Here is a 25,532-nt window from a genome sequence, read left to right as displayed (position 1 = left end):
GAGCAGCCCAGTGGTGCAGCAGGTAGAGCTGCTGGCTGCCTCTCGGTACGAGAGACCTGGGCTCAATCTAGACCGTGGGTTCAGGTGCGGAGATTGCATGTTCTCCCTGTGACCACACGGGTTTCTCCAGGCACGATGGATCACACACACATATGTAACACATGTGGGTTTGTGGGCTCATTGTCTGTGAGGTGGGAGGAGGGGGAGACGGGGCAGGGTTGTGGTGGGGGCTCGGTCACTGTACTCCCTGGTCTAGTGGCCACCCTTGCCACAGGCCAGTACTGGGGGAAGGAGGGGGGGGGGGGGGGGAGATGTGCTTCATTGCACCCTTCACACACAGCCTTGGCACCAAGGGGGGGATGGAGGAGGAATTGGGGGCGCAGGTCCAGTGCCCACTCACCCCGTTCCCCCCCACACACCCATTCAATGTGAGGGAGGGGGCCGAGGTTCTGTGGCCACTACCTCGCACACTGACGTGGGGAGAGAGTTTCAGGGAGTTCCCCCTCCCACCCCCCAGCACCAGGAGGGGGGGGGGTCTCCCAGAGGAAGCTACCTGCGTTTCTTGGTGATGATCAGCACGTCGTTGAAGAGGAAGAGGAAGCTGGTTTGTTTCCCAAACACTTTACTGAAGATTCCGGACTCTTCCGCAAAGGCGAGGAGCTCGCCGCGCTTCTGCAGCCAGCGCGAGGTGGAGATCAGCGGGAAGCCCTGAAACACACGGGGGTCCCGTCAGCACCGGGGGGGAGTGGAGGCCCATCACGGTGGGATGGAGGGGGCTGGGCCCGGCCCGAGCTGTGGGGATGGTTGAGGGGAGGGGGGAAGGGTGGGGGGTTGGGGGTGATAGAGGGGGGGCGAGGGGTGAGGGGGTGGGTGCTGGTCTGGGTGGAGGGGGGGGGGGGGTGGAGTGATTGAGGGTGAGGCAAGGCTGAGGGTGGGCGAGGGATGACACCAGGTGGGGATGAGGGGATGTGTGGACGGGCGAGGGGGTGGGAGGGGCTGAACCATGCTGCCCACATGGGTCTGGCCGCCCACCTTCATCTTGCCAAACTCCAGCTGTGTCTGGATGGTGAACATCTGCTCCGTCCTCTCCATCTTGTGAGCCCCATCGTTGCACGACTTCACCAGCTGCAAGGGGACGGGAGGGTGAGGGGTTAGTGGGCTCCAGGATCCCGCCACTCCACAACAATAACCGCAGGCAAGAGCAGTGCAACGTAGCAGCATCTGTAGACCCCCCCCACCCCACCCCGCCCCCCACTTCCTCACAGTGTAGAGATGCTGGGGCGTCACGGTGGCAAAGCGGTAGAGTTGCTGCTTTACAGTGCCACAGACCCAGGTTCGATCCTGAGTACGGGTGCTGTCTGTACGGAGTTTGTACGTTCTCCCTGTGAGCTGTGTGGGTTTTCTCCAGGTGCTCCGGTTTCCTCCCACACTCTAAAGACGCACAGGTTTGTAGGTAATTAGCTTGGTATAAAATGTATAAAAATTGTCTCTAGTGTGTGTATGGTAGTGGTAATGTTCGTGAATCGCTGGTCAGCACGGGCTCAGTGGGCCGAAGGGCCTGTTTCCGTGGTGTATCTCTCAACTGGATCAGAAATGTAGGGCCGCAGAGCTGCTCACATCCTCAGCTCCAACACACAGTGGCACTGGGCACACTGGACTAAACATTATTTCTTGCACTAAACGGTATTCATGTTATTCCCTTTATCATGTATCTGAACATTGTAAATGGCTCCATTGTAATCAGTCTTTCCACTGACTGGTTAGCATGCAACTAAAACGTTTTACTATACCTTGGTACACTTGATAACAAACGGTTACAATTAGACCGGGGGGGGGGGGGGGGTGGGGGGCACAACAAAGGCCTGACATTTCTACACTGGGGCTGCCTGACAGTTTGTACGTTTGTATGATCTTGTATGATCACTACTAATGCCTCCACAATCTGTACAGCTTCCTCTTTCAGTACCCTGGGGTGTAGTATGTCCGGTCCAGGTGACCTATCCACCTTCAGACCTTTCAGCTTTTAAAGCACCTTTTCCTTAGTAATAGCCACTCCACCATCTTCTCTTGAATTTCAGGCACGTTGCTGGTGTCTCCCGTTGTGAAGACTGATGTAAAAACATCGAATTCATCTGCAATTTTGTTATTCCCAACCCAGCGTCATTTTTCAGCGGTCCAATGTCCACTCTTGCCCCTCTTCAACTAATTATATATCTGTATAAACATTCGGTATCCATTTTTATATTATTGGATAGCTTACTTTAATATTTCATCTTTTTCTTATTGCTTTTTAGTTGCCTTCTGTTGGTTTTGAAAGCTTCCGAATCCTCTCGCTTCCTGCTAATCTTTGCAATATTACATGCCCTCTCTTTTACTTTTATCCTGTCTTTGACTTCCTTTGTCAGCCATGGTCACCTCATTCTCCCATTAGTAGGCTTCTTCCTCTTTGTGATGAAAACATCCTGCTTCTTCCAAATTACTCCCAGAAACTCCCACCATTGCTGTTCCACCTTCATTGCTGCTCGGGTCGTCTTCCAATCAACTTTAGCCAGTTCCTCCCTCATGCCTCTGTGGTTACCATATAACTATATAACAATTACAGCACACCAAAAGCTTTCTTTACCACCCTATCTACATGAGATTCCACCTTCAGGGAACTATGCACAGTTATTCCTAGATCTCCCTGTTCAACTGCATTCCTCAATTCGCTACCATTTACCATGTACGTCCTATTTTGATTGTCCTGCCAAGATGTAGCACCTCACACTTATCAGCATTAAACTCCATCTGCCATCTTTCAGCCCACTCTTCCAAATGGCCTAAATCTCTCTGTAGACTTTGAAAATCTACTTCATTATCCACAACACCACCTATCTTAGTATCATCTGCATACTTACTAATCCAATTTACCACACCATCATCCAGATCATTGATGTACATGACAAACAACAGTGGACCCAACACAGATCCCCGAGGCACCCCACTAGTCACCGGCCTCCAACCTGACAAACAGTTATCCACCATTACTCTCTGGTATCTCCCATTCAGCTACTGTTGAATCCATCTTGCTACTCCTGCATTAATACCCAACAATTGAACCTTCTTAACCAACCTTCCATGTGGAAGCTTGTCAAAGGCCTTACCGAAGTCCATATAGACAACATCCACTGCTTTACCCTCATCAATTTCCCTTTACCTTTACTCAACAGTAATACCAACATATCCGATGTCTCACATCTCTAGCAAATTGTAATCACTGCTCCCTAGGAGTTCCTTCACCTTCAGCTGCCTAATCAAATCTGGATCATTGCACAGCACCAGATCCAGAATTACCTATTTCCCCAGTGGGCTGGAATACAAACTGCTCTAAGAAGCCGTCTCGTAGGCATTCTACAACTTACTTCTCTTTGGGTCCAGTCCCAACCTGATCATGCCAGTCTACCTGCATAATGATATGCCCATGACCACTGTAACATTGTCTTTCTCACATGCTTTCTCTATCTCTTGATGTAACGTCTACCCTGTCATTCAGAAGCCTGTGTATAACTCCCCTCTGGGTATTTTCACCCTTGCAGTTCCTTACCTCTACCTACAAGGAACCTACATCATCTGATCCCAAATAATTTCTTGCCAAGGATTGGATGTTGCCCTGGTATTTTATTTAATTTGCATGTTTAATCGATAATGTTTTATTATTAATGTTTAATGTTTTATGTGTCATTCCTAACTGTCACTGTATGTCATGTTGTCACTTGCGGGCAGAGCACCAAGGCAAATTCCTTGTATGTGAATATACTTGGCCAATATACTTATTCATTCATTCATTCATGAGCGGAGCCACCCCACCCCGTCTGCCCACCTGTATGTATTTTCGAAAGGATGTATATTCTTGGATGCTCAGCTCCCAGCTCTAATCCTCTTTCAGCCACGACTCTGTGATGCCCACAACGTTGTTCCAACTAATTTCTAGCTGTGCTACACTTTCACACACCTTGTTTCAGAAGCTGCCTGCATTCAAATATAACACCTTTGGTTCTGCATTCACCACTCCTTTTCTCAAATTGTTCCCTATGTTAGACTGTTATCCCTTTCTAAACTTTCTGTCCTACTTCTTATTCTGGAGACATCAATAACCTCCTTTTCCAATCCATTATGTTTAAAGCCCTATCCACAGGGGAATGGACACAATTCTCTGTTGCAATGATTGAGAGTCCCGAAGGTTCCAGGTTCGGGCCATCCCATCTGATCTACAGAGGAATGTGGTGTGGGAGGCGAAATATCCAGTTGTCATGGCCCACGTGGGTACCAATGACATGGGTAGAACAAACTAAATTAAAACACAGTTATGCAATTTGCCAGGACTCTGGTCCCAGCAAGATTCCGTCTCATTGGACCACTTCCCTCCTTCCAATATCCCACAAACTCAAACCCACTTCTTCCACACTAATATTTGAAGAAGGGTCTGGACCCGAAACGTCACCCATGCCTTCCATCCAGAGATGCTGCCTGTCCCGCTGAGTAACTCCAGCATTTTGTGTCTATCTTCTAATATTTGAGACATGCATTTGACACTCATTTAATCTCTTTGACCCTATGGCAATTTGCTCGTGGCTCAGGTAGCAATCTAGAGATTATTATTGTTCTGCTTTTTAATTTAGTCCCAAGTTGCTCAAATTCCCTCAGCTGAACCTCTTTCCTTGTTCTACCTGTGTCACAGATAAAGATGTGACTGCCTCCAGAGACACAACGTCCAGGTCCCTGTCCCTGATGCGATGCAGTGCTTGAAGCTCAGATCCCAGCCTGAGGCTCAACGGGGATGACCAGCATTTACTGCAGATGTGGTCACCATGAACCACCAAGATGTCCACCAGCTCCCACATCATGCAGCTGCAGCATATCACGTGATCCTGCAAACTTACTTTATTTCTCCCCAACAGCTCCTTTTTAAGCTCCATCTCCAGACTTGGAACTGATTGGCTTGGCAGCTCAGCGCTCCTTTCCTCAGCCCTTCTCGCCAAAGCCTCTCGAGCCAAAACCTCTTGCAATTGACCTCAACATGACCTCGTTCCCAAAATGGCCGCGCCACTAAACTAAATCAACACAGCATCCCGGTTCATCTTCTCTACACCATCGCCTGCACTTGTGTTGCCCAAAACACCAGAGGAATTCAAAACAACTACGTATCCAAATAAAATCACTACCTCCAGTAACAGGACACTCCCTGAGTACAGTGTCGGAGGGAAGAAGGGTCTTGACCCGAAACATCACCTATTCCTTCTCTCCAGAGATGCTGCCTGCCCCGTTGAGTTACTCCAGCGTTTTGTGTCGATCCCCCTCAGTACTGCAGTGAGGAGGAACATTGACAGGTCTGAGTAACGTTGGTCAATATGGATGGGCATGAGGTCCTCAGCAAGAGCTGCCAGGCTTGTAGGGGTCAAGATGGTGGAGAGCCCGAGGATTTGGACAACGCAAGCGGAGAGTGGTGCTGGGGGCAGTGGAACAAGGACTGTGATCTGGCAGCCTGCTCTGATCAGGGCTTCTGCCAAGCCTGACATTGACAAAGTGGGGGAGTGGAGCACTGTGGGGTGGGGGGGGGGGGGGGGGGGGGGGGCAGGGCACCCAGTCCTACCTTGCTGATGGCCTTCAGTGCATGAGTCGCTGCATCATATCCCACTTCGAAACGGTTGGTTTTCTGGCAAATAGTCTGAAAGACAAATGTGGGAGGTTTAATGAGAGAGCACACACGCTACAGAGTTGCTGCTGGCACCTTTCACACCAAAACACAACACCAGGCTTCTCCAGAACTTCCTCTTCTTCTCTGGCTCCAGCCTTCTGCCGAGATTCACAAGAAGCAGAATGTGGCCATTCGCCCAACAGGTCTACCCCGCCATTCCATAATGTTTGGTCTATCTTACCCTCTCACCCCCATTCCCTTGCCTACTCCACGTAACCCCTAACACCCGTACTAATCACTAATCTGTCCAGAGGTGGTGAGTTCACGGCAGTCAGCTCCACCCACACTGAGCTGCACTTTCACACAAGGTCCCTCAAATTCCCAGGGCAATATTGACGGCATCTCTCTGCAACCATGGTCAGTGCAGTGCAGACAGCTCGCTGCGACTACATTCCCCTAGCAAGGATTAACTTGGCAGAGTCAAACAGAGACCTAGAGCCAGTATGCACGGAGCCACAGTGGTGCAGCGGTAGAGTTGCTGCCTTAGTGCACCAGAGACACGGGTTCCATCCTGACTATGGGTGCTGTCTGTACACAGCTTGTATTGTATGCTCTCTCCATGACCTGCGTGGGTTTTCTCCAGGTGCTCCAGTTTCCTCCCACACTCCAAAGACGAACATTGTTGTATGTTAATTGCCTTGGTATAATTGTAAATCATCCCTGGTGGGTAAGATAATATTAGTGTGCGGGGATCGCTGGTCAGTGCAGATTTGTTGGGCTAAAGGGCTTGTTTCTACGCTGTATCTCTAAACTAATCTGGTAACCCAGAGTGCAAGTCTGGTCCAACAAGGTCACTAATTTGTAATTACTAACTAGTGCTGGCTCTCATAATGGTGCTCTGGTTAAAATAGATAAAATTGTCTCTGTGGTCGGAAAGTTACTAGAGACTACTCTGAGGGATAAGATATACATGCACGTGAATGCACTAACATGGACAGAACCTACCCAGTGAACAGTAGGGCTGTGGGGAGTGTTGTAGAGCAGAGGGATCTAGTTTGTTGAAAGTGGCATCACAGGTAGATAGGGTGGTTACAAAGGCTTTTGGCACATTGCCCGTCATCAGTCAGTGCATCGAGTATAAAAGTTGGGAGATCATTTTGCAGTTGTATAAGACATTGGTGAGGCTGCATTTAGAATCTTGGCATGTTATAGGCATGTTATAGGCAAGATGTTGTCAAACTAGAAAGGGTGCAAAGAAGACTTGGAGGATGTTGCCAGGACTCGAGGGTTTGAGCTATAGGGAGAGGTTGAGTAGGCTGGGACTCTATTCCTTGGAGCACAGGAGGATGAGATAAGATCTTATAGAGAGAAATCTCTTATAGAGGTGTGTAAAATCATGAGAAGAATAAATTGGGTAGTCGCCCAGAGTGGGGGAATCGAGAACCAGAGGACATAGGTTGGAGGTGGGAAAGATTTAAAAGGAACCAGAGGGGTAACTTTTTCAGGCAAAGGGTGGTGGTTGCATGAAATGAGCTGCTTAAGGAGGGAGTTGAGGCAGATATTATCGCAATGTTTAAGAAACATTTAGACAGGTACATGGATGGTACAGATTTAGAGGGATATGGGTCTAACGCGAGCAGGTGGGATTAGTGCAGCTGGGACGTTGGCCGGTGCAGGCAAGTTGGGCCAAAGGGCCTGTTTCCACACTGTATCTAAAATTGTGATATGACCAACAAATGCCTGCATCCATCCCCACTAACTCTCAAATCCCCTTCTGGTTGGAAGTTTCTGCAAACCACTGCTGAAGTAGGGTCCAATAACCTGACCTCAGATGTGATCTATGTGGAGTCTACATGTTCACCCAGTGAGCGTGTGGGTTTTCTCCAGCTGCTCTGGTATAGAACTATGTTTGTTCCGAACATGATGCCAAGTTAAACTGATCTCATCTTCCTGCACGTGATCCATATCCTTCTATTGACGCCACTTCCATGTGCCTATCTAAAATGTGCCTGTTAAACATCACGATCGTATCTTGCTTCACCACCACCTCTGGCAATGTGTTCCAGGCCCCACCACGCTGTGTAAAAAGACTTGCACATCTCCATTAAACTTTCCCCCAACCCCCCTTTAGCCATGCGCTCTGAGGCTGGACATGTCCACTCTGGGGAGGAAGGTTCTGCCTGTCTATCGATGCCTCTCATATTGTTATATACTTCTATCAAGTCTGCCCTCAACCTCCAACATTTCAGAGTCTATCCTCTTCAATCCCAATTCTATCCAACCTCTCCCTGTAGCTAAAACCATCTAATCCAGGAAGGATTCTAGTAAACCTCCTCTGCACCCTCTCCAAAGCCTGCTCATCTTTCCTACAATGAGGCGACCAGAACTGCAGGCAATACTCCAAATGAGGCCTAACCAAAGTCATGTAGAGTTACATCGTGAATTCCTGACTCTTGGGTATCCTCCAACACTCCATAGATGTGACAGTCTGTAGGTTAATTGGCCTCTGTAAATTGATGGCAATGTTTTTTTAATTTTCAGACATACAGCCTGGACACAGGCCCGTCGGCCCACTGAGTCTGTACCAACCAGTGATCCCCACACATTAACACTATCCTACACATACGAGGGACAATTTACATTTATACCAAGCAAATTAACCTACAAACCTGTACATATTTGGAATGTGGGAGGAAACTGAAGATCTCGGAGTAAACCCACGAGGTCACGGGGAGAACGTACAAACACCAAACAGACAGCACCCGTAGTCGGGATCGAACCCGGGTCTTTGCCGCTGTAAGCGCTGAAAGGCAGTAACTGTGGCGCTGCGCCACCGTGCCGCCCCAGTGTGTTGGAAGCGGATGTGAAACAGAGAACTAATGTGAACGTGTGATCGATGGTTGGTGTGGACTCCGTGGGCCGAAGGGCCCGTTTCCATGCCGCATCTGTAAAGTAAAGTGATCACTCAGAATGCAAATTCCAAGGTGGCGACACCACCAGGGGGCAATGCTGCCCATTTACATGTCAGTGCAAATACTGGGCGGGGAACTCCCGCACGTTTAATTGATGCAACGACTTGTTGACGGGGATAAATAAATCACCCAACTTGAGGAGGCTCAAGTTGAAGGTGAAGTCCAGCATGGAGCAGCCCGTTAGAATGGCTTGTATCTGTGCTGTAAATACTGTTGCACTGTTACTAGGACCAGGCTTGGAATACAGTTTGCTCCATCATATCCTTTCCACACACGACTCCATCCTCTCTGAAATGTGTTGGTCTCCCAGCAGAGCGAGATGCCCGCCGGGGAATGTTGCCAACTGGCCCGCTGCAGACTGCAGGAGTACGTGCTGAGGGACGCACTGAAGCTCGGTGCAGCCAACGCCAAGGCTCTGTTGGGGAGGACCACAGTCTAGGGTCCTTCTGCTGCTGTACATTAGGGGGCAAGGTGTGGTGGAGACCCTCCTCAAACAAGGGAAGGATATCACCCCAGGGTGCTGGGTATAACTATGGTTTTAGGGGAACACTACCAAATAGAACATTAACGAATGTATGTGTTGCCATGGAGAATATTGCAGGAAGTTTTATACACCTCAGACAGGCATCTCAGCAAATCCAAAGCCTATTCTCCCCTTCACCACACAGCATCGTCAGAGTTACAGGTCAGCCTTCCACCATAATGTTAACCTTCGGCAGCTTAGAACCCAGCGGCATGAGTATTGATTTCTCTAACTTCAGGTAACCCTTGATCCCCTCTCTCTCCGTCCCTCCCCCACCCTGGTCATCCAACTAATCTCTCTGTCGTCCTGCTTAGTTTCACTTTGTATCCTCTTGTTATCACTTTTTCTGCCGCCAACAATGGACCATTGTGGGCTCCACATTTCCCGGATCATCTTTGCTGGCTTTGATTTGTTCTTTTGATGCCTTTCATTCATTTGTTTTTTGTACCTTTTCATATCTCTACTTTCCCTCTCCCCTTACTCTCAGACTGAACAAGGGTCTCAACCTGAAAAGTCACCTATTCCTTTTCTCCAGAAATGCTGCCTGACCCGCTGAGTTACTCCGTTTTGTGTTTATCTACATGATAATCAACATCCCTGCGAGACGGAGACAGGGGGACAGAGGGGGACAGAGGGGGACAGAGGGGGACAGAGGGGGACAGAGGGGGACAGAGGGGGACAGAGGGGGACAGAGGGGGACAGAGACAGAGACAGAGACAGAGACAGAGACAGAGACAGAGACAGAGACAGAGACAGAGACAGAGACAGAGACAGAGACAGACAGAGACAGACACAGACACAGACAGAGGAAAGGGTAACCTACATCCACCAACAAGGGCAGCCGTGTCACCCTCTGCATGGGTAGGATCAGGAAGGAGATGATGGGGAGGCCTCCACACTCTGGCTTGCTCTGAATCTGCTGCAGAACCTCCTTGAACTGCGTGTTGGAGATGCTGCAAGAGGCAAGGAGAGTGTCAGTAACACACGTGACATTGGCAGTATCAGTCCATGCACAGTAATTAAACCTTTAAAGTTGTTACTTCTCTCAGGATTGTATGATTGGTAGAAACAAGGAACTGCATAGAGTCATAGAGTGATACAGTGTGGAAACAGGCCCTTCGACCCAACCTGCCCACACCAGCCAACATGTCCCAGCTACACTAGTCCCACATGCCCGCGTTTGGTCCATATCCCTCCAAACCTATCCTATTTGTCTAACTGTTTCTTAAATTTGGGATAGTCCCAGCCTAAACTACCTCCTCTGGCAGCTTGTTCCATACACCCACCACCTTTTGTGTGAAAAAGGTACCCCTCAGATTCCTATTAAATATTTTCCCCATCACAGTCCAATGCCTTCTGGTCCTCGATTCATCTACTCTGGGCAAGAGACTCTGGGCATCTACCTCATCTATTCCCCTCTTGATTTTATACACCTCAATAAGATCACCTCTCATCCTCCTGCACTCCAAGGAATAGAGTCCCAGCCTACTCAATCCTGGGCCTACAGCTCAGAAGGTAGACAAAAATGCGGGAGAAACTCAGCGGGTGAGTCAGCATCTATGGAGCGAAGGAATAGGTGACTTTTCGGGTCGAATCTCTCCCTATAGCTCACACCCTCTAGTCCTGGCAACATCATAAATCTTCTCTGCCCTTTCCAGCTTGACAACATCTTTCCTATAACATGGTGCCCAGAACTGAACACAATAGTCTAAATGCGGCTTCACCAACGTATTATACAACTACAACATGACCACCCAACTTCTATACTCAATACTCTGACTGATGAACGCCAATGTGCCAAAAGCCTTATTGACCACCTTATCTACCTGCAACTCCACCTTCAAGGAACCATGCACCTGCACTCCCAGATCCCTCTTCTCTACAACACTCCCCAGAACCCTACCGTTCACTGCTCATGTTAGACTTCCCAAAATGCAACAGCTCATATTTGTCTGTATTAAATCGCAGCCCACCCGGCCCACCCGACCCACGTTGAGGACCCAATACTCATTGAGGACTGTTCCCAACTCCTGTGGCTCCACATAGTGTTGACCTCTGATTCCTGAGCGGTCCCACTGTCTCTATAGTTACACATTTCCCCCTTATGTATTTATATATATACGCAGATACCAGTTTACAAAAACAGGACAAGGTGCTGGAGTAACTCAGTGGGTTGGGCAGCATCTGTGGAGAAAGGACACAAAGAGCTGTATGATTGGACTAATTGCATGGGCTGCTGTAATATGTGCAGGAAAGTCCAGAGACACAACAAGCCCTTCCGTGAGGAAAGCAGTTGTTAGTGTCTGATATCTCAGAGTGAATATTCGGAATATTAGGAAAAAAGGAAGTGCAACGAGACCTGGGTGTCCTTGTACACCAGTCATTGAAAGTAAACATGCAGGTACAGCAGGCAGTGAAGAAAGCTAATGGCATGTTGGCCCTTATAACGAAAGGATTTGTATAGGAGTAAAGAGGTCCTTCTGCAGCTGTACAGAGCCCTAGTGAGACCACATCTGGAGTATTGTGTGCAGTTTTTGTCTCCTAATTTGAGGAAGGACATCCTTGCTACAGTGCAGCGTAGGTTCATGAGGTTAATCCCTGGGATGGCGGGACTGTCGTATGAGGAAAGATTGGAAAGACTGGGCTTGTATTCACTGGAATTTTGAAGGATGAGAGGATATCTTATAGAAATATATAAAATTATAAAAGGACTGGACAAGCTAGATGCAGGAAAAATGTTCCCAATGTTGGGCGAGTCCAGAACCAGGGGCCACATTCTAAGAATAAAGAAGAGGCCATTTAAAACTGAGATGAGAAAAAAACTTTTTCACCCAGAGAATTGTGAATTTGTGGAATTCTCTGCCACAGAGGGCAGTGGAAGTCAAATCACTGGATGAATTTGAAAGAGTTAGATAGAGCTCTAGGGGCTAGCGGAATCTAGGGATATGGGGAGAAGGCAGGCATGGGTTACTGATTATGGATGATCAGCCATGATCACAATGAATGGCAGTGCTGGCTCGTAGGGCCAAATGGCCTCCTCCTGCACCTATTTTCTCTGTTTCTAAAAAGAGGCTCAATGGGACACAACCCCACCTGGCACATACTTCAGAGTGCAGTAACCCCTCATTTAATGGCCCTCTTTATAACAGACTTAGTTATAGTAAACACAACACCCGGCCCTCACCCCTCGCCTACACCCACACCCACGGCCCTCACCTACACCCACACCCACGGCCCTCACCCCTCGCCTACACCCACACCCATGGCCCTCACCCCTCGCCTACACCCACACCCACGGCCCTCACCCCTCACCTACACCCACACCCACGGCCCTCACCCCTCGCCCACACTAGGGACAATTTACAATGAATGCAAGCCAATTTAACCTACAAACCTGTACGTCTTTGGAGTGTGGGAGGAAAGCAGACAACGCGGAGAAAACCCAAGCAGGTCACTGGGAGAGTGTACAAATTTGGTACAGACAGCACCCATAGTCAGGATTGAATCCTGGTCTCTGGCGCTGTGAAGCAGCAACTCTACCGCTGCACCTTCATACAATATTATACAATGACTTATACAATGATAATCCCTTACTTGGGTATAGTGGACAGTTGGCAATAACGGACACCATTCCATTATAACGAGACACCATGGTCTGTTATAATGAGGGTTTACTGTATCCCAAACCTTGGAGCAGTTCAGTCTGTACTCACAGTAACTTCTGCAAGGTTCTCTGTTGGTACATTTCATTGGAACAGTAGACAATGTAAGCATCAAAGTGATGTGTTGCGTGACGCTCCACAATGTCACTGATGTCTCGGATCACTGGGTTATCCTGGTGGCGTATTTCCAGCTCATCAAAAAACCTAAGGAAAGATCACAGAGTCGATACTAAATAAACCAAGCAGCCATTCCTTGCTCTTCTCTCTGACTCATTACAGGAAATGTCCTTGGCTTATCCAATCCACACACTTCCTTCAGTTACAGCAAGCACTGGTGGCAATGAACTCATTCTACCATCAGCAACAAACCTCTGCAATTATGTAGCCCCTTTTACAGGTATCTCAAGGTGACTGTGATTGCAAACCACCCATGAAATGAGGTATTAAGTCAATGGATATTTTTAAGGCAGAGATAGATGGATTCTTGATTAGTACAGGGGTCAGGGGTTATGGGGAGAAGGCAGGAGAATGCGGTTAGGGGGGAGAGATAGATCACCCCTGATTGAATGACGGAGTAGATTTGATGGGCCGAATGGCCTAATTCTGCTCCTATCACTCATGACCTTATGAGGATAGATTACCATAGACTCACTCAGAGCTCGTATCTAAGGGATATCTTGAAGAGGGTTGGAGAGGGGGAGGTGGGGAGACTTGGGGGGGGGGGGGGGGGTAGGAAGAGTTGGAGAGGCTCGAGAGGGAGGGGGTGCCTTGGCCCTGCCCACCACAGCCAGGCCCCGCCCCCCATGCTCAGGGAAGAGGCAATGGCTCCATGTGACTGGGGCAACGTGCTGGGGGACACAAAGGGAAGTGGTGATGGAGCCTGTTCACTATCATCATTTGTTGGCAGTTCACTTCTGAACCACATTAATGATAACTAAGCAATTACAAATAGACACAAGAAACCTGGCAGATGTCATTCAATACAACCAAATATCATGCCATGCATGTCTCACACAAGATCAAACCATTTTTTATCAAAATACAGCATGGGTGGCCATACATTGCTTGCTGTCGACCATCACCCATATCTAGGAGTCAAATTAAGCAAAGATTTAAGTTGGGCGACGCATATTAGTCAAGTGTCTAACAAGGCAAATAGAACTCTCGGCCTTCTCAAGAGAAATGTTCACGCATGTAGTACATCCGTCAAAGAGAATGCCTACAAGTCCTTGGTCAGGTCCAAATTAGAGTATTGTGGAGCCGTATGGGGTCCTTTCAACAACAACAACAACATCACCCTGGAGAAAGTACAACGCCAAGCAGCCCGCTTTGTATGTAATGACCACAAGCGCAAATCAAGTGTGAATAATACGCTGACGTCTATCGGATGGGATACCCTAGAGCTCCGCAGATTCAGGCTAAGACTTATTGTAATTTACAAGGAGATTCACAAAATCACGCCATCAAATCTCCCGTCATCCCAGACCACCAACTGCCATGAAACAAGACAAAATAACGGTCCCTACATCATCAACTCGCTAAATTTCAATAAACTTTGTGGCCAATATTCCCTTTACACAAGGACGATAAGGGAATGGAATATGTTACCACCCAACACACGTGCTGCTCCCGATGTTGTCATTTAAAAAGGGGATTGAGGAACTAGATCTCCTTAACTTGATCAAAAAGGCCCACTTCACAATTTAATCACTACTCTACTCACTCCGACCTACGCGAGATTACCACTGATGAGGTGTTTGCGCCGTGATCAACCAGAACCAAACTGGCAATGCTGATATCTTGAACAAAAACCCAAGATTCTGGAGTAACTCAGCAGGTTGCACAGTGTCTCTGAAGAACATGGATAGGTGACTCTTCCTCAAAAGATTGCAGTAGGGGTAAGAAAACTGGAAGAGGGGCGAGGGTGGGATGAAGCGTTGGGAGTGATAGGTGGATACAGGGGAAGGTTGATTGGGCAGATGTGTGGACAAAGGGTAGAGATTAAGCCATTCAGCCCTTCGAGCCAGCACCGCCATTCAATGTGATCATGGCTGATCATCCCAAATCAGGTGTGAAGAGGTGTGAAGTGTGACCAGAAGTGTGACCAGAGGAAAAGATGAAGAGGTGTAGGTGGGAGGGGATGGGGGGAAAGGAGGAGGTGATGTAGTGAGAGAAATGGGTATGCATCCAGAAGGGGCACAGGGAAGGTGGGGAGATTGTAAACCCACCAACGCCACAGTGACATTTCACTTCACCCACTGAACAGGCATCCGTGGGGAGCAACTTAGCATCAGCTCCGTAGCCACAAACCAAGCAATACACACACCATCAGCTCCCTGCCCCTATAAACAGGGACAATGGCAGAGCCCCCCTCCACAGCCATTCACATGTAGAGGATGATCTCATGTGTGAGAGGATGTTGATTCCTATAATCACCTCGTGCGATTCCAACTAATGAGCCCAGACTCTGTGACTCTGGACATTGCACTAAAACGCTCCAGGTCTCCGCTCAGGGGCTTCTCCATCCTGCCCAGTTTACCTGCAGTGTATTTTCTCTGCCACTTAACCCGTCTCTATGAGACGATGCACAACCCAGATTTTCACATCTTTGGATCCAATGGTCATTAATTTCCCCAATGACAGCAACCTGCCTCTCAATATCAAATTTTCCTTGAAGTTGGAGTTGCCTCTATTAATTAAACTCATCTCACCTTCCAGTTTGCATTCTCATGGTTCTCCTAGCATCCAATCTCCCTCCACCACACCCTGGTTCCAGGGTTTCCCACTGAGCCTTGTGCAATTCCTGAACCCTCTCACCCTTTATTCTCAAATTCACCGTGATCACTCCCTTCTCTGGGGCTGTAACTGTCCCCGCCCCGTTGCTAATGAGAGGGCTCTGCACGCCTACAGTCCACACTCTTCAACCCCATGTTAAACACACTACAGAGACACAAGGAACTGCAGATGCTGGTTTACAAAAACAAGACACAGTGTACTGGAGCAACTCAGCAGGCCAGGCAGGGTCTATGGAGAACATGGATAGGAGACGTTTCTGGTCGGGACAGAGAAGGGTCCTTTATTGTTATTCACTCTACCACTGGCCCTCAGATTCCGTAGCCGCTGAAACTCCCATAATCCCTAAATCTCATTCCCCATTCTTCAGATGCTCCTTAACACCGACATCTTTGAATGGGTTTTAATCATCTGCTTTAAATCACTAAATGTGGCATTAGTGCTCTTCTTCAAGAGCGTTTCTGTGGCGCAGCGGTAGAATTGCTGCCTTACAGCGCCTGAGACCCAGGTTTGATCCTGACTATGGGGGTGCTGTCTGTATAGAGTTTGTACCTTCTCCCCGTGACCTGCGTGGTTTTCTCAGAGATCTTCAGTTTCCTCCCACACTACAAAGACGTGCAGGTTTGTAGGCTTCAGTGAAAATTGTAAATTGTCCCTCGTGTAGGATAGTGTTAGTGTGCAGTGTGATCGCTGGTCAGCATGGACTCCGCGCCTCATCTCTAAACTAAATTCTAGAGTAGAAATATAAATGCAAGATGCCTGCAAAGTTGTCCTGACCTGTGCAACGCAGCAGAGATGATGGGAATGTGATTCCTTGCAGGCGGATCCAGGCAGGTTGGAACAGGAGCGCCAGCCAGCCAGCATGTTAGTTTATGAGGCTGACTCCAGCAACAATTGGAAACATGTTAGGTCTCCAATGTTCCCAAGAAGCTTGCTGGAGAAGATTCACTGTTTTTTTTACATTGTTTTCAAATGAGAGATTAGATGCCTCACATTAGGAAGGGCAAAGTTACTGAGTGTGTACACGCGTATGCCTCACGACCAATGTGAGCGCGTGTGCAAGATAGACAGAGACAGAGACAGAGACAGAGACAGAGACAGAGACAGAGACAGAGACAGAGACAGAGACAGAGACAGAGACAGAGACAGAGACAGAGACAGAGACAGAGACAGAGACAGAGACAGAGAGAGACACACACACACACACACACACACACACACACACACACACACACACACACACACACACACACACACACACACACACACACACCACTTGCTCCACTTGTCCATGTCTCAGTGAGAAGTCCAACAATCACACTTCACCATTTCATAGTTTTAGTTTAGAGATACAGCACGGTAGCAGGCCCTTCGGCCCACCGAGTCCATGCCAACCAGCGATCAGCCCGTACACTAACACCATCCTACACTCTAGGGGCAATTTACAGTTTTTACCAAAGCCAATTGACCTACAAACCTGCGCATCTTTGCAGTGTGAGAGGAAACTGGAGCACCCAGATTTCCAGCCGTGTGGTCACAGGGAGAGAACGTACAAACTCAGTACACACAGCACCCGTAGTCAGGATCAAACTACGGTCTCTGGTGCTGTAAGGCAGCAACTCTACCGCTATACCACCGTGCCACACCCACTTTGGTGATGCGTTGGTGCACCTTGTGCCTGGGACTTGTACTTCCTGAGGTTTTGTAATGTCTGCAATAACAGGCAAAATATTGTGAAGTGGAATTCCCCCAGTCTTAACTCAGATCTTCCCACCTGAACAATGAGGGATAATTCAGAAGCTCTTATAGAATGCGAGAAGCACACAGCACCGAAACAGGCCCTTCGGCCCACCAAGTCTATGCTGACCATCTACCACCCATTCACATGAACCTTACACGTGTTCATATTTTACTTCGGAGGCACGTGAGTGATTCCGTGAAGAAGCCCCGCCAGTTCGCATGCGCGTCATTACGTCAGACGCAAGGCGAAACGACGGGCTGGCAGGGCGCAGCTCCACCAGCGGTAAGTTAAAAACCCGCAGGTATGTTTTAAAAAACTCACTGTGGTCATCGTTTGCGGTCTGTAAGGCTGGTTTACAGGAGGCAGCATGACTATGGAGAAGACGGTGAAAGGAAGGTCGAGGTGCACCGTCGGGAAAACAGCTGGAGAAGACAAGGCATGAGAGCCAAGCACCAGACGTGCCAGATATAGCATGTAAATCTGCCATACCAACGGGAACTGGTGAGCCGATGGAAGAACCTGGCCAGAACCATTAATTATATGGCTTCCCATCAGTTACAGGAGTTAACGATGGAAGAAACGGCGAAAAGATACGAGACACCTGTCAACTTTGCCTCAATCAAAGTGGCCACAGTTAACCGGGCCATCTGGGGGCAAATGGGTGTAAGCATGAGAGCACAGGAGTTAAGGCTCCAAAAGGTCTTAAAACTGGTTGGGTCAGGCATTACGGCCTTTGGAAGATCACTCGAAGGGGCGCCCCTGTCTGATATAGAGCAATGCACACTTTGAAATAAATTGTCTTCGTAAAAATGCAATAAGACCAACTCTCAATCCAAAGTTTGCAGCTTTGTGCAGAACAACCAATGTGCAGCTGCCGAACCTGTTGTTCGGTGGGATCTGTCGAAACAGGTCAAAGAACTGGATGACGAGGCGAAGACGGTCGGTCTCATTAGAGCACATTCCGTTTCGCCGATTACACCCCTATAGACGGTTCACTGAGGCTGGTTCGGGTCAAGGACCAAGCCGGGCTCTGCCATCTTTACGCAATTGGCGTACCCTCCAGAACTCGGAGGCAAAGGTATCCACTAGCAAATATGGAGGTAGGTGCATCTGGTTCTGTTCAGGACATATCATATATGGGTCAGTCACGAGTTGGGGGTAGATTGCAGTTGTTCTTCAATGAATGGTGCTGCACAACATCAGATCCATTTATACTAGACAGTATTCAGGGGTTTCGAATTGAGTTCATTTTTTAATTGCGTCCACCCACACAACATACACCAAATCGGACATTGGTGTTTTCAAAACCAGAAACTTTACAGGTAAATGCTGAAATTGGAACGTTACTTACAAAAGGTGTAATTGAGAAGTTGGTTCATCAACCTCATCAGTTAGTGTCTAATATATTTCCTAGACAAAAGAAGGATGGTGGGTGTCGAGTCATTCTTGATCTAACTCGACTTAATTCCCATGTCCAGTATAAACATTTCAAAATGGAAACTTTTGTTACTGCTAAGCAAAGGATGTTATATGGCAAGTATAGATCTGAAAGATGCATATTATTCAGTACCGATTCATTACGATTATCGGAGATATTTGAAATTTAGTTGGATGAGACAACTGTGGCACTTTAAAGCATTACCTAATGGTTTAACCTCAGCTCCTAGACCATTTACAAAGTTGTTTAGTTGGGTTTACTCCGGGCTCAGAAACATATAGGTACCAACAGGGGTTTCTGCGGCAACAGACGGGATGCGAGGATGGTGTGCTGCCTTCCTGGTGCCAGGATCCAGGATGCCACGGACAGAGTGCAGAAAATCCTCAAGGGCGATGGTGAACATCCGGAAATGGTAGTGCATGTCGGCACAAATGATGTCGGAAAGAAGGGGATGAATATTCTGCAGCGTGACTTTAGAGAGCTCGGAAAAATGCTGAAAAGCAGGACCTCCAGGGTTGTTATCTCCGGTTTGCTTCCAGTTCCTCGTGCTGGCGAGAGCAGGAACAGGGAGATACGGGACCTGAACGTGTGGCTGAGGAACTGGTGCACGGGGCAGGGATTTAGATTCTTAGATCACTGGGATCTGTTTTGGGGTAAGGGGGAACTGTACAAAAGGGACGGATTGCATCTTAACAGGTGGGGGACCAGCATTCTGGCAGGCAGGTTTGCCACTGCTACACGGGTGGTTTTAAACTGAATAAGGGGGGTGGGGCATCGAATGGGATAGTGGAGGATGGAGTTAAAGGGAAAGGGTTTCTTAAATGTGTGAGCGTAGAGACAGAGGGGTGTAAAATGAGGATAGAAGCAATAGGTAGCAAGGTGAAAAGTAAAAGTGGCAGGCAGACAAAACCAGGGCAAAAATCAAAAAGGGCCACTTTTCAACATAATTGTATAAGGGGTAAGAGTGTTGTAAAAACAAGCCTGAAGGCTTTGTGCCTCAATGCAAGGAGCATTCGTAATAAGGTGGATGAGTTGAATGTACAGATAGCTATTAATGACTATGATATAGTTGGGATCACGGAGACATGGCTCCAGGGTGACCAAGGCTGGGAGCTGAACATCCAGGGATATTCAATATTCAGGAAGGATAGAGAGAAAGGAAAAGGAGGTGGGGTAGCGTTGCTGATTAGAGAGGAGATTAACGCAATGGAAAGGAAGGACATTAGTTTGGAGGATGTGGAATCGGTATGGGTAGAGCTGCGAAACACTAAGGGGCAGAAAACGCTGGTGGGTGTTGTGTACAGGCCACCTAACAGTAGTAGTGAAGTTGGAGATGTTATCAAACAGGAAATTAGAAATGCGTGCGACAAAGGCAAAACCGTTATAATGGGTGACTTCAATCTACATATAGATTGGGTGAATCAAATTGGCAGGGGTGCTGAGGTAGAGGATTTCTTGGAATGTATGCGGGATAGTTATCTAAATCAACATGTAGAGGAACCAACGAGAGAGCAGGCTATTTTAGACTGGGTATTGAGTAATGAGGAAGGGTTAGTTAGCAGTCTTGTTGTACATGCCCCCTTGGGCAAGAGTGACCATAATATGGTTGAGTTCTTCATTAGGATGGAGAGTGACATTGTTAATTCAGAAACAATGGTTCTGAACTTAAAGAAAGGTAACTTTGAGGGTATGAGACGTGAATTGGCCAAGATTGACTGGCAATTAATTCTAAAAGGGTTGATGGTGGATATGCAATGGAAGACATTTAAAGACTGCATGGATGAACAACAAAAATTGTTCATCCCAGTTTGGCAAAAGAATAAATCAGGGAAGGTAGTGCATCCGTGGATAACAAGGGAAATCAGGGATAGTATCAAAGCGAAGGATGATGCGTACAAATTAGCCAGAAAAAGCAGCATACCGGAGGACTGGGAGAAATTCAGAGACCAGCAGAGGAGGACAAAGGGCTTAATTAGGAAAGGAAAAATAGATTATGAAAGAAAACTGGCAGGGAACATAAAAACTGACTGCAAAAGTTTTTATAGATATGTGAAAAGAAAGAGATTAGTTAAAACAAATGTAGGTCCCTTGCAGTCAGAAACAGGTGAGTTGATCATGGGGAACAAGGATATGGCGGACCAATTGAATACCTACTTTGGTTCCGTCTTCACTAAGGAAGACATAAATAATCTGCCGGAAATAGCAGGGGACCGTGGGTCAAAGGAGTTGGAGAAATTGAGTGAAATCCAGGTTAGCCGGGAAGTGGTGTTGGGTAAATTGAATGGATTAAAGGCCGATAAATCCCCAGGGCCAGATAGGCTGCATCCCAGAGTACTTAAGGAAGTAGCTCCAGAAATAGTGGATGCATTAGTAATCATCTTTCAAAACTCCTTAGATTCTGGAGTAGTTCCTGAGGATTGGCGGGTAGCAAACGTAACCCCACTTTTTAAGAAGGGAGGGAGAGAGAAAACAGGGAATTACAGACCAGTTAGTCTAACATCGGTAGTGGGGAAACTGCTAGAGTCAGTTATTAAAGATGGGATAGCAGCACATTTGGAAAGTGGTGAAATCATTGGACAAAGTCAGCATGGATTTACAAAAGGTAAATCATGTCTGACGAATCTTATAGAATTCTTCGAGGATGTAATTAGTAGCGTGGATAGGGGAGAACCAGTGGATGTGGTGTATCTGGACTTCCAGAAGGCTTTCGACAAGGTCCCACATAAGAGATTAGTATACAAACTTAAAGCACACAGCATTGGGGGTTCAGTATTGATGTGGATAGAGAACTGGCTGGCAAACAGGAAGAAAAGAGTAGGAGTAAACGGATCCTTTTCACAATGGCAGGCAGTGACTAGTGGGGTACCGCAAGGCTCAGTGCTGGGACCCCAGCTATTTACAATATATATTAATGATCTGGATGAGGGAATTGAAGGCAATATCTACAAGTTTGCGGATGACACTAAGCTGGGGGGCAGGGTTAGCTGTGAGGAGGATGCTAGGAGACTGCAAGGTGACTTGGATAGGCTGGGTGAGTGGGCAAATGTTTGGCTGATGCAGTATAATGTGGATAAATGTGAGGTTATCCATTTTGGTGGCAAAAACAGGAAAGCAGACTATTATCTAAATGGTGGCCGATTAGGAAAAGGGGAGATGCAGCGAGACCTGGGTGCCATGGTACACCAGTCATTGAAAGTAGGCATGCAGGTGCAGCAGGCAGTGAAGAAAGCGAATGGTATGTTAGCTTTCATAGCAAAAGGATTTGAGTATAGGAGCAGGGAGGTTCTACTGCAGTTGTACAGGGTCTTGGTGAGACCACACCTGGAGTATTGCGTACAGTTTTGGTCTCCAAATCTGAGGAAGGACATTATTGCCATAGAGGGAGTGCAGAGAAGGTTCACCAGACTGATTCCTGGGATGTCAGGACTGTCTTATGAAGAAAGACTGGATAGACTTGGTTTATACTCTCTAAAATTTAGGAGATTGAGAGGGGATCTTATAGAAACTTACAAAATTCTTAAGGGGTTGGACAGGCTAGATGCAGGAAGATTGCTCCCGATGTTGGGGAAGTCCAGGACAAGGGGTCACAGCTTAAGGATAAGGGGGAAATCCTTTAAAACCGAGATGAGAAGAACTTTTTTCACACAGAGAGTGGTGAATCTCTGGAACTCTCTGCCACAGAGGGTAGTCGAGGCTAGTTCATTGGCTATATTTAAGAGGGAGTTAGATGTGGCCCTTGTGGCTAAGGGGATCAGAGGGTATGGAGAGAAGGCAGGTACGGGATACTGAGTTGGATGATCAGCCATGATCATATTGAATGGCGGTGCAGGCTCGAAGGACCGAATGGCCTACTTCTGCACCTAATTTCTATGTTTCTATGTTTCTATGTTTCTATATTGTGATGGCCTATTTGGATGATGTTCTAATCATAGGCAACACTCAGGAAGCAGCTGAATTATCTGTTTCAGTTACTAAACATATGTTTGAGAGGTTGGGGTTTCTCATCCATCCAGCTAAATCCAAATTGATACCATCTAGAATCATTGATTATTTGGGGTTCACCATTGATTCAACTAACATGTTAGTGACTCTGCCTAGAGGCAAGAGATTAGAATTAATGGAAGCTTAAGCCTAAGATGGCGGATGTGCGGGAGTGGGCGCCGTCTGTGTATGGCAGCCCGTCTCTTCATCTTTTTTTTATTTTAAGTCCTGTCCAAAATGTTAGTGGAGGTCTTTTATGTGGTGGGTGGGGGGGGGGGGGGGGGGGGGGGGGGAGGGGGAAACTTTAATTCTTAGTCCCCTACCTGGTCGGAGAGGCAGCATCCCTCCGAGCTGCTTCTTTGCCCCGTCCTCGCGGCCTACCATCGAGAATGGAGCGGCGTTTCCTGTCGGGTCCGGCTGGGATTACAGCTTCGGCGGTGGCACAGCGCAAGGACACCACCACGGAGCGGAACCACGGAGCGGGCGATGCCTTACCGGGTCGCCGTGCGGTAAGCTCCGGAGCGCTGTGGCCGCCGACTCCCAACATCGTGGAGCTGTGGCTGCGGGCGTCCGGCCGCGGGCGGCGCTGGATTTGGAGCGCCGCGGAGCCAGGGATTGAGTTCTCCGGGGTGGGAGCTCCAACCGGCGCGGCCTGAGGTCTACGAGTGCCCCGGTCTCCAGACCGCTCCAGACTTTCCAAGCCGCTTGAGGAATTGTTTCACCCGACGCCAGTGTTCCATCTTCACGGCAAGAGGGCCCTGAAAACATTGGACTGGCTGCAAGGCCACAAATGGGCCCCGACCTCGGGTGTTTAAGAGGAAGAGGATTTAACTTTCTGCTGCCTTTCCCTGCAGTGGACATTTTTGATTCTGTTGTGGGGGGATGTTTGTGTTGAACTCTATAATGTGTTGTGTCCATTTTCTTTCTTTATTTATTTTTAACCTTTTTCTATGGTTTGTATGTAAATTTATTATTTAATTTATGTAAAGCACTTTGGTGTCAATGCAAGTTGACTTAAAATGTGCTATATAAATAAAGCAACAATAATAATAATAATAAGCTTGTAGCAATCTTGTTGATGAGCAGCAATCCTCCATCCGACGAGTGGCTAGTGTAATTGGCAAATTAGTGGCTGCTTTCTCTGGAGTGCAATTTGGGCCTTTACATTATCAGAATTTGCAATGTGCTAAGGAACAGGCACTCAAAACACATGCAGGTCATTTCGATAGACTCATGCGGTTGCCAGTTGAAGCTATCACTGAGTTACAGTGGTGGATAACAAATGTTTCACGTTGCTCTAGTAAAATTCTGGTTAATCAACCTTCAGTTGTCTTACAAACTGATGTGAGTGCCTTGGGATGGGGAGTCACTGATACCAATTCGAGCTGCGGCGGCAGATGGAATGTGCATGAGGCGTTAATTCTTCAGGTGCATGGTATTAACTATTTAGAATTGTTGGGAGCAGTCTATGGCTTAAAAGCGTATTGTTCAACTATGCATGATTTGCATGTTCAACTCCAGTTTGATAACACCACAGCAGTTGCATATGTTAATCACATGGGCGGAATTAAGTCGGTATCATGTGATAAGCTGGTTAACCTTATTTGGCATTGGTGTATTGCAAGAAACATCTGGATTTCAGCAATCTACTTACCAGGTAGATATAACATGGTGGCAGACACCAGGTCACGAAAATTCAATGACACAGAGTGGATGTTGAATCCAAGAATTTTTTTAAATGTTATCGCCTGGTATGGTTTGCCAGATATTGATTTGTTTGCATCCAGGCTAAATCACCAGTTACCAAAGTATGTTTCATGGGAGCCGGATCCAGGGGCAGTAGCGGTAGATGCATTCTCGCTACATTGGGGTGGTATGTTCTTTTATGCTTTTCCCCCATTCTGTCTCATCAGTCGATGTCTCATTAAGATTGAGCAGGACTCCGCCTCAGGCATTTTGGTAGTCCCCGACTGGCCCACACAACCATGGTTCCCACTCATTCTGAGACTGATCACATAGCCTTTTATGGTTGTTCCCAAATGCAGCAACCTGTTGGTTCACCCTGTGACAGGAGAGAGTCATCCTTTACATGATCATATTAATCTGTTGGTTTGCAGATTCTGACAAGACCGTTCCTGGGGCTCGGACTATCAGGTCGTATGGTGGATGTGATTACTGCGGCCTGGAGGGATAGTACTAAGAAACAATACGTATCTCATATCAAAAAATGGGAGATGTTCTGCTTGCAGTCAAATATATCTTATCACACTGCAAGCAAACCTGATGTATTGGAGTTCCTAGCCATATTATATTTTGATGAGCGACTGAGTTATAGTGCCATCAATAGTGCCAGGAGTGCATTGTCGTCCTATTTATGGCAGGGGTCGGGACAACATTCTGCCGGTTCTCATCCATTGGTGTCCCGGTTCATGAAGGGTATTTTTTAACTGTAATCCTCCTAGGCCTAGGTATACGGAAATCTGAGATCTGAGCATAGTAGGACTTTGTCAATGGGCTCCAGTTACATCTCTGTTTTTGTAAAGACTCACCCTTAAAGTGGTCATGCTCATGGCGCTCATTTCAGCACAACGTGTCCAGACATTGCAAAAGCTACGACTGGACAGCATAGTTTCTTCTGTAAAAAATATTACATTTTATGTTTATGATGTAATCAAACAGAGCAGGCCAGGGACGTCTGGGATTAAACTGAGCTTTATGGCATACCCCATTGATCTGAGGCTATGTGTA

At 47.5% G+C, this 25,532-nt stretch overlaps 2 protein-coding genes across 3 annotated transcripts in view; one reads left to right on the top strand and one right to left on the bottom strand.

Moving 5' to 3' along the window:
* Window positions 1-25,532, bottom strand: part of arhgef16 (Rho guanine nucleotide exchange factor 16) — a 66,077-nt gene that overhangs the window by 7,634 nt on the left and 32,911 nt on the right. For both annotated transcript variants that reach the window (XM_033048582.1, XM_033048581.1), the window contains 5 exons: window positions 12,883-13,035; window positions 9,993-10,122; window positions 5,630-5,704; window positions 1,033-1,125; window positions 554-708 (listed from right to left, as the gene is read on the bottom strand). In XM_033048582.1, the coding sequence (XP_032904473.1) occupies window positions 554-708; window positions 1,033-1,125; window positions 5,630-5,704; window positions 9,993-10,122; window positions 12,883-13,035 (606 nt within the window). The remainder of the gene's footprint in view (window positions 1-553; window positions 709-1,032; window positions 1,126-5,629; window positions 5,705-9,992; window positions 10,123-12,882; window positions 13,036-25,532) is intronic.
* On the top strand, window positions 6,357-24,984 carry LOC116990664. Its single transcript, XM_033048583.1, has 4 exons — window positions 6,357-6,362; window positions 15,126-15,129; window positions 22,772-22,924; window positions 23,842-24,984. The coding sequence occupies exons 3-4, from the start codon at window positions 22,783-22,785 to the stop codon at window positions 24,801-24,803; spliced, it is 1,104 nt and encodes a 367-aa protein (XP_032904474.1). The 5' UTR covers window positions 6,357-6,362; window positions 15,126-15,129; window positions 22,772-22,782; the 3' UTR covers window positions 24,804-24,984.

The sequence above is a fragment of the Amblyraja radiata genome, chromosome 31 (genome assembly GCF_010909765.2).
Source record: "Amblyraja radiata isolate CabotCenter1 chromosome 31, sAmbRad1.1.pri, whole genome shotgun sequence".
NCBI classification, from domain to species: Eukaryota; Metazoa; Chordata; class Chondrichthyes; order Rajiformes; family Rajidae; genus Amblyraja; species Amblyraja radiata.
The sequence above is the reverse complement of the archived record's forward strand: the minus strand, read 5'-3'. Positions and strand labels throughout refer to the sequence as shown.

Excerpts from the sequence above, each read along its gene's own strand:
- LOC116990664 (XM_033048583.1), top strand. The coding sequence starts at position 22,783 with ATGTTTGAGAGGTTGGGGTTTCTCATCCATCCAGCTAAATCCAAATTG. Across the intron at positions 22,925-23,841 it reads CAAGAGATTAGAATTAATGG|AAGCTTGTAGCAATCTTGTT; the intron begins AAGCTTAAGCCT and ends AATAATAATAAT.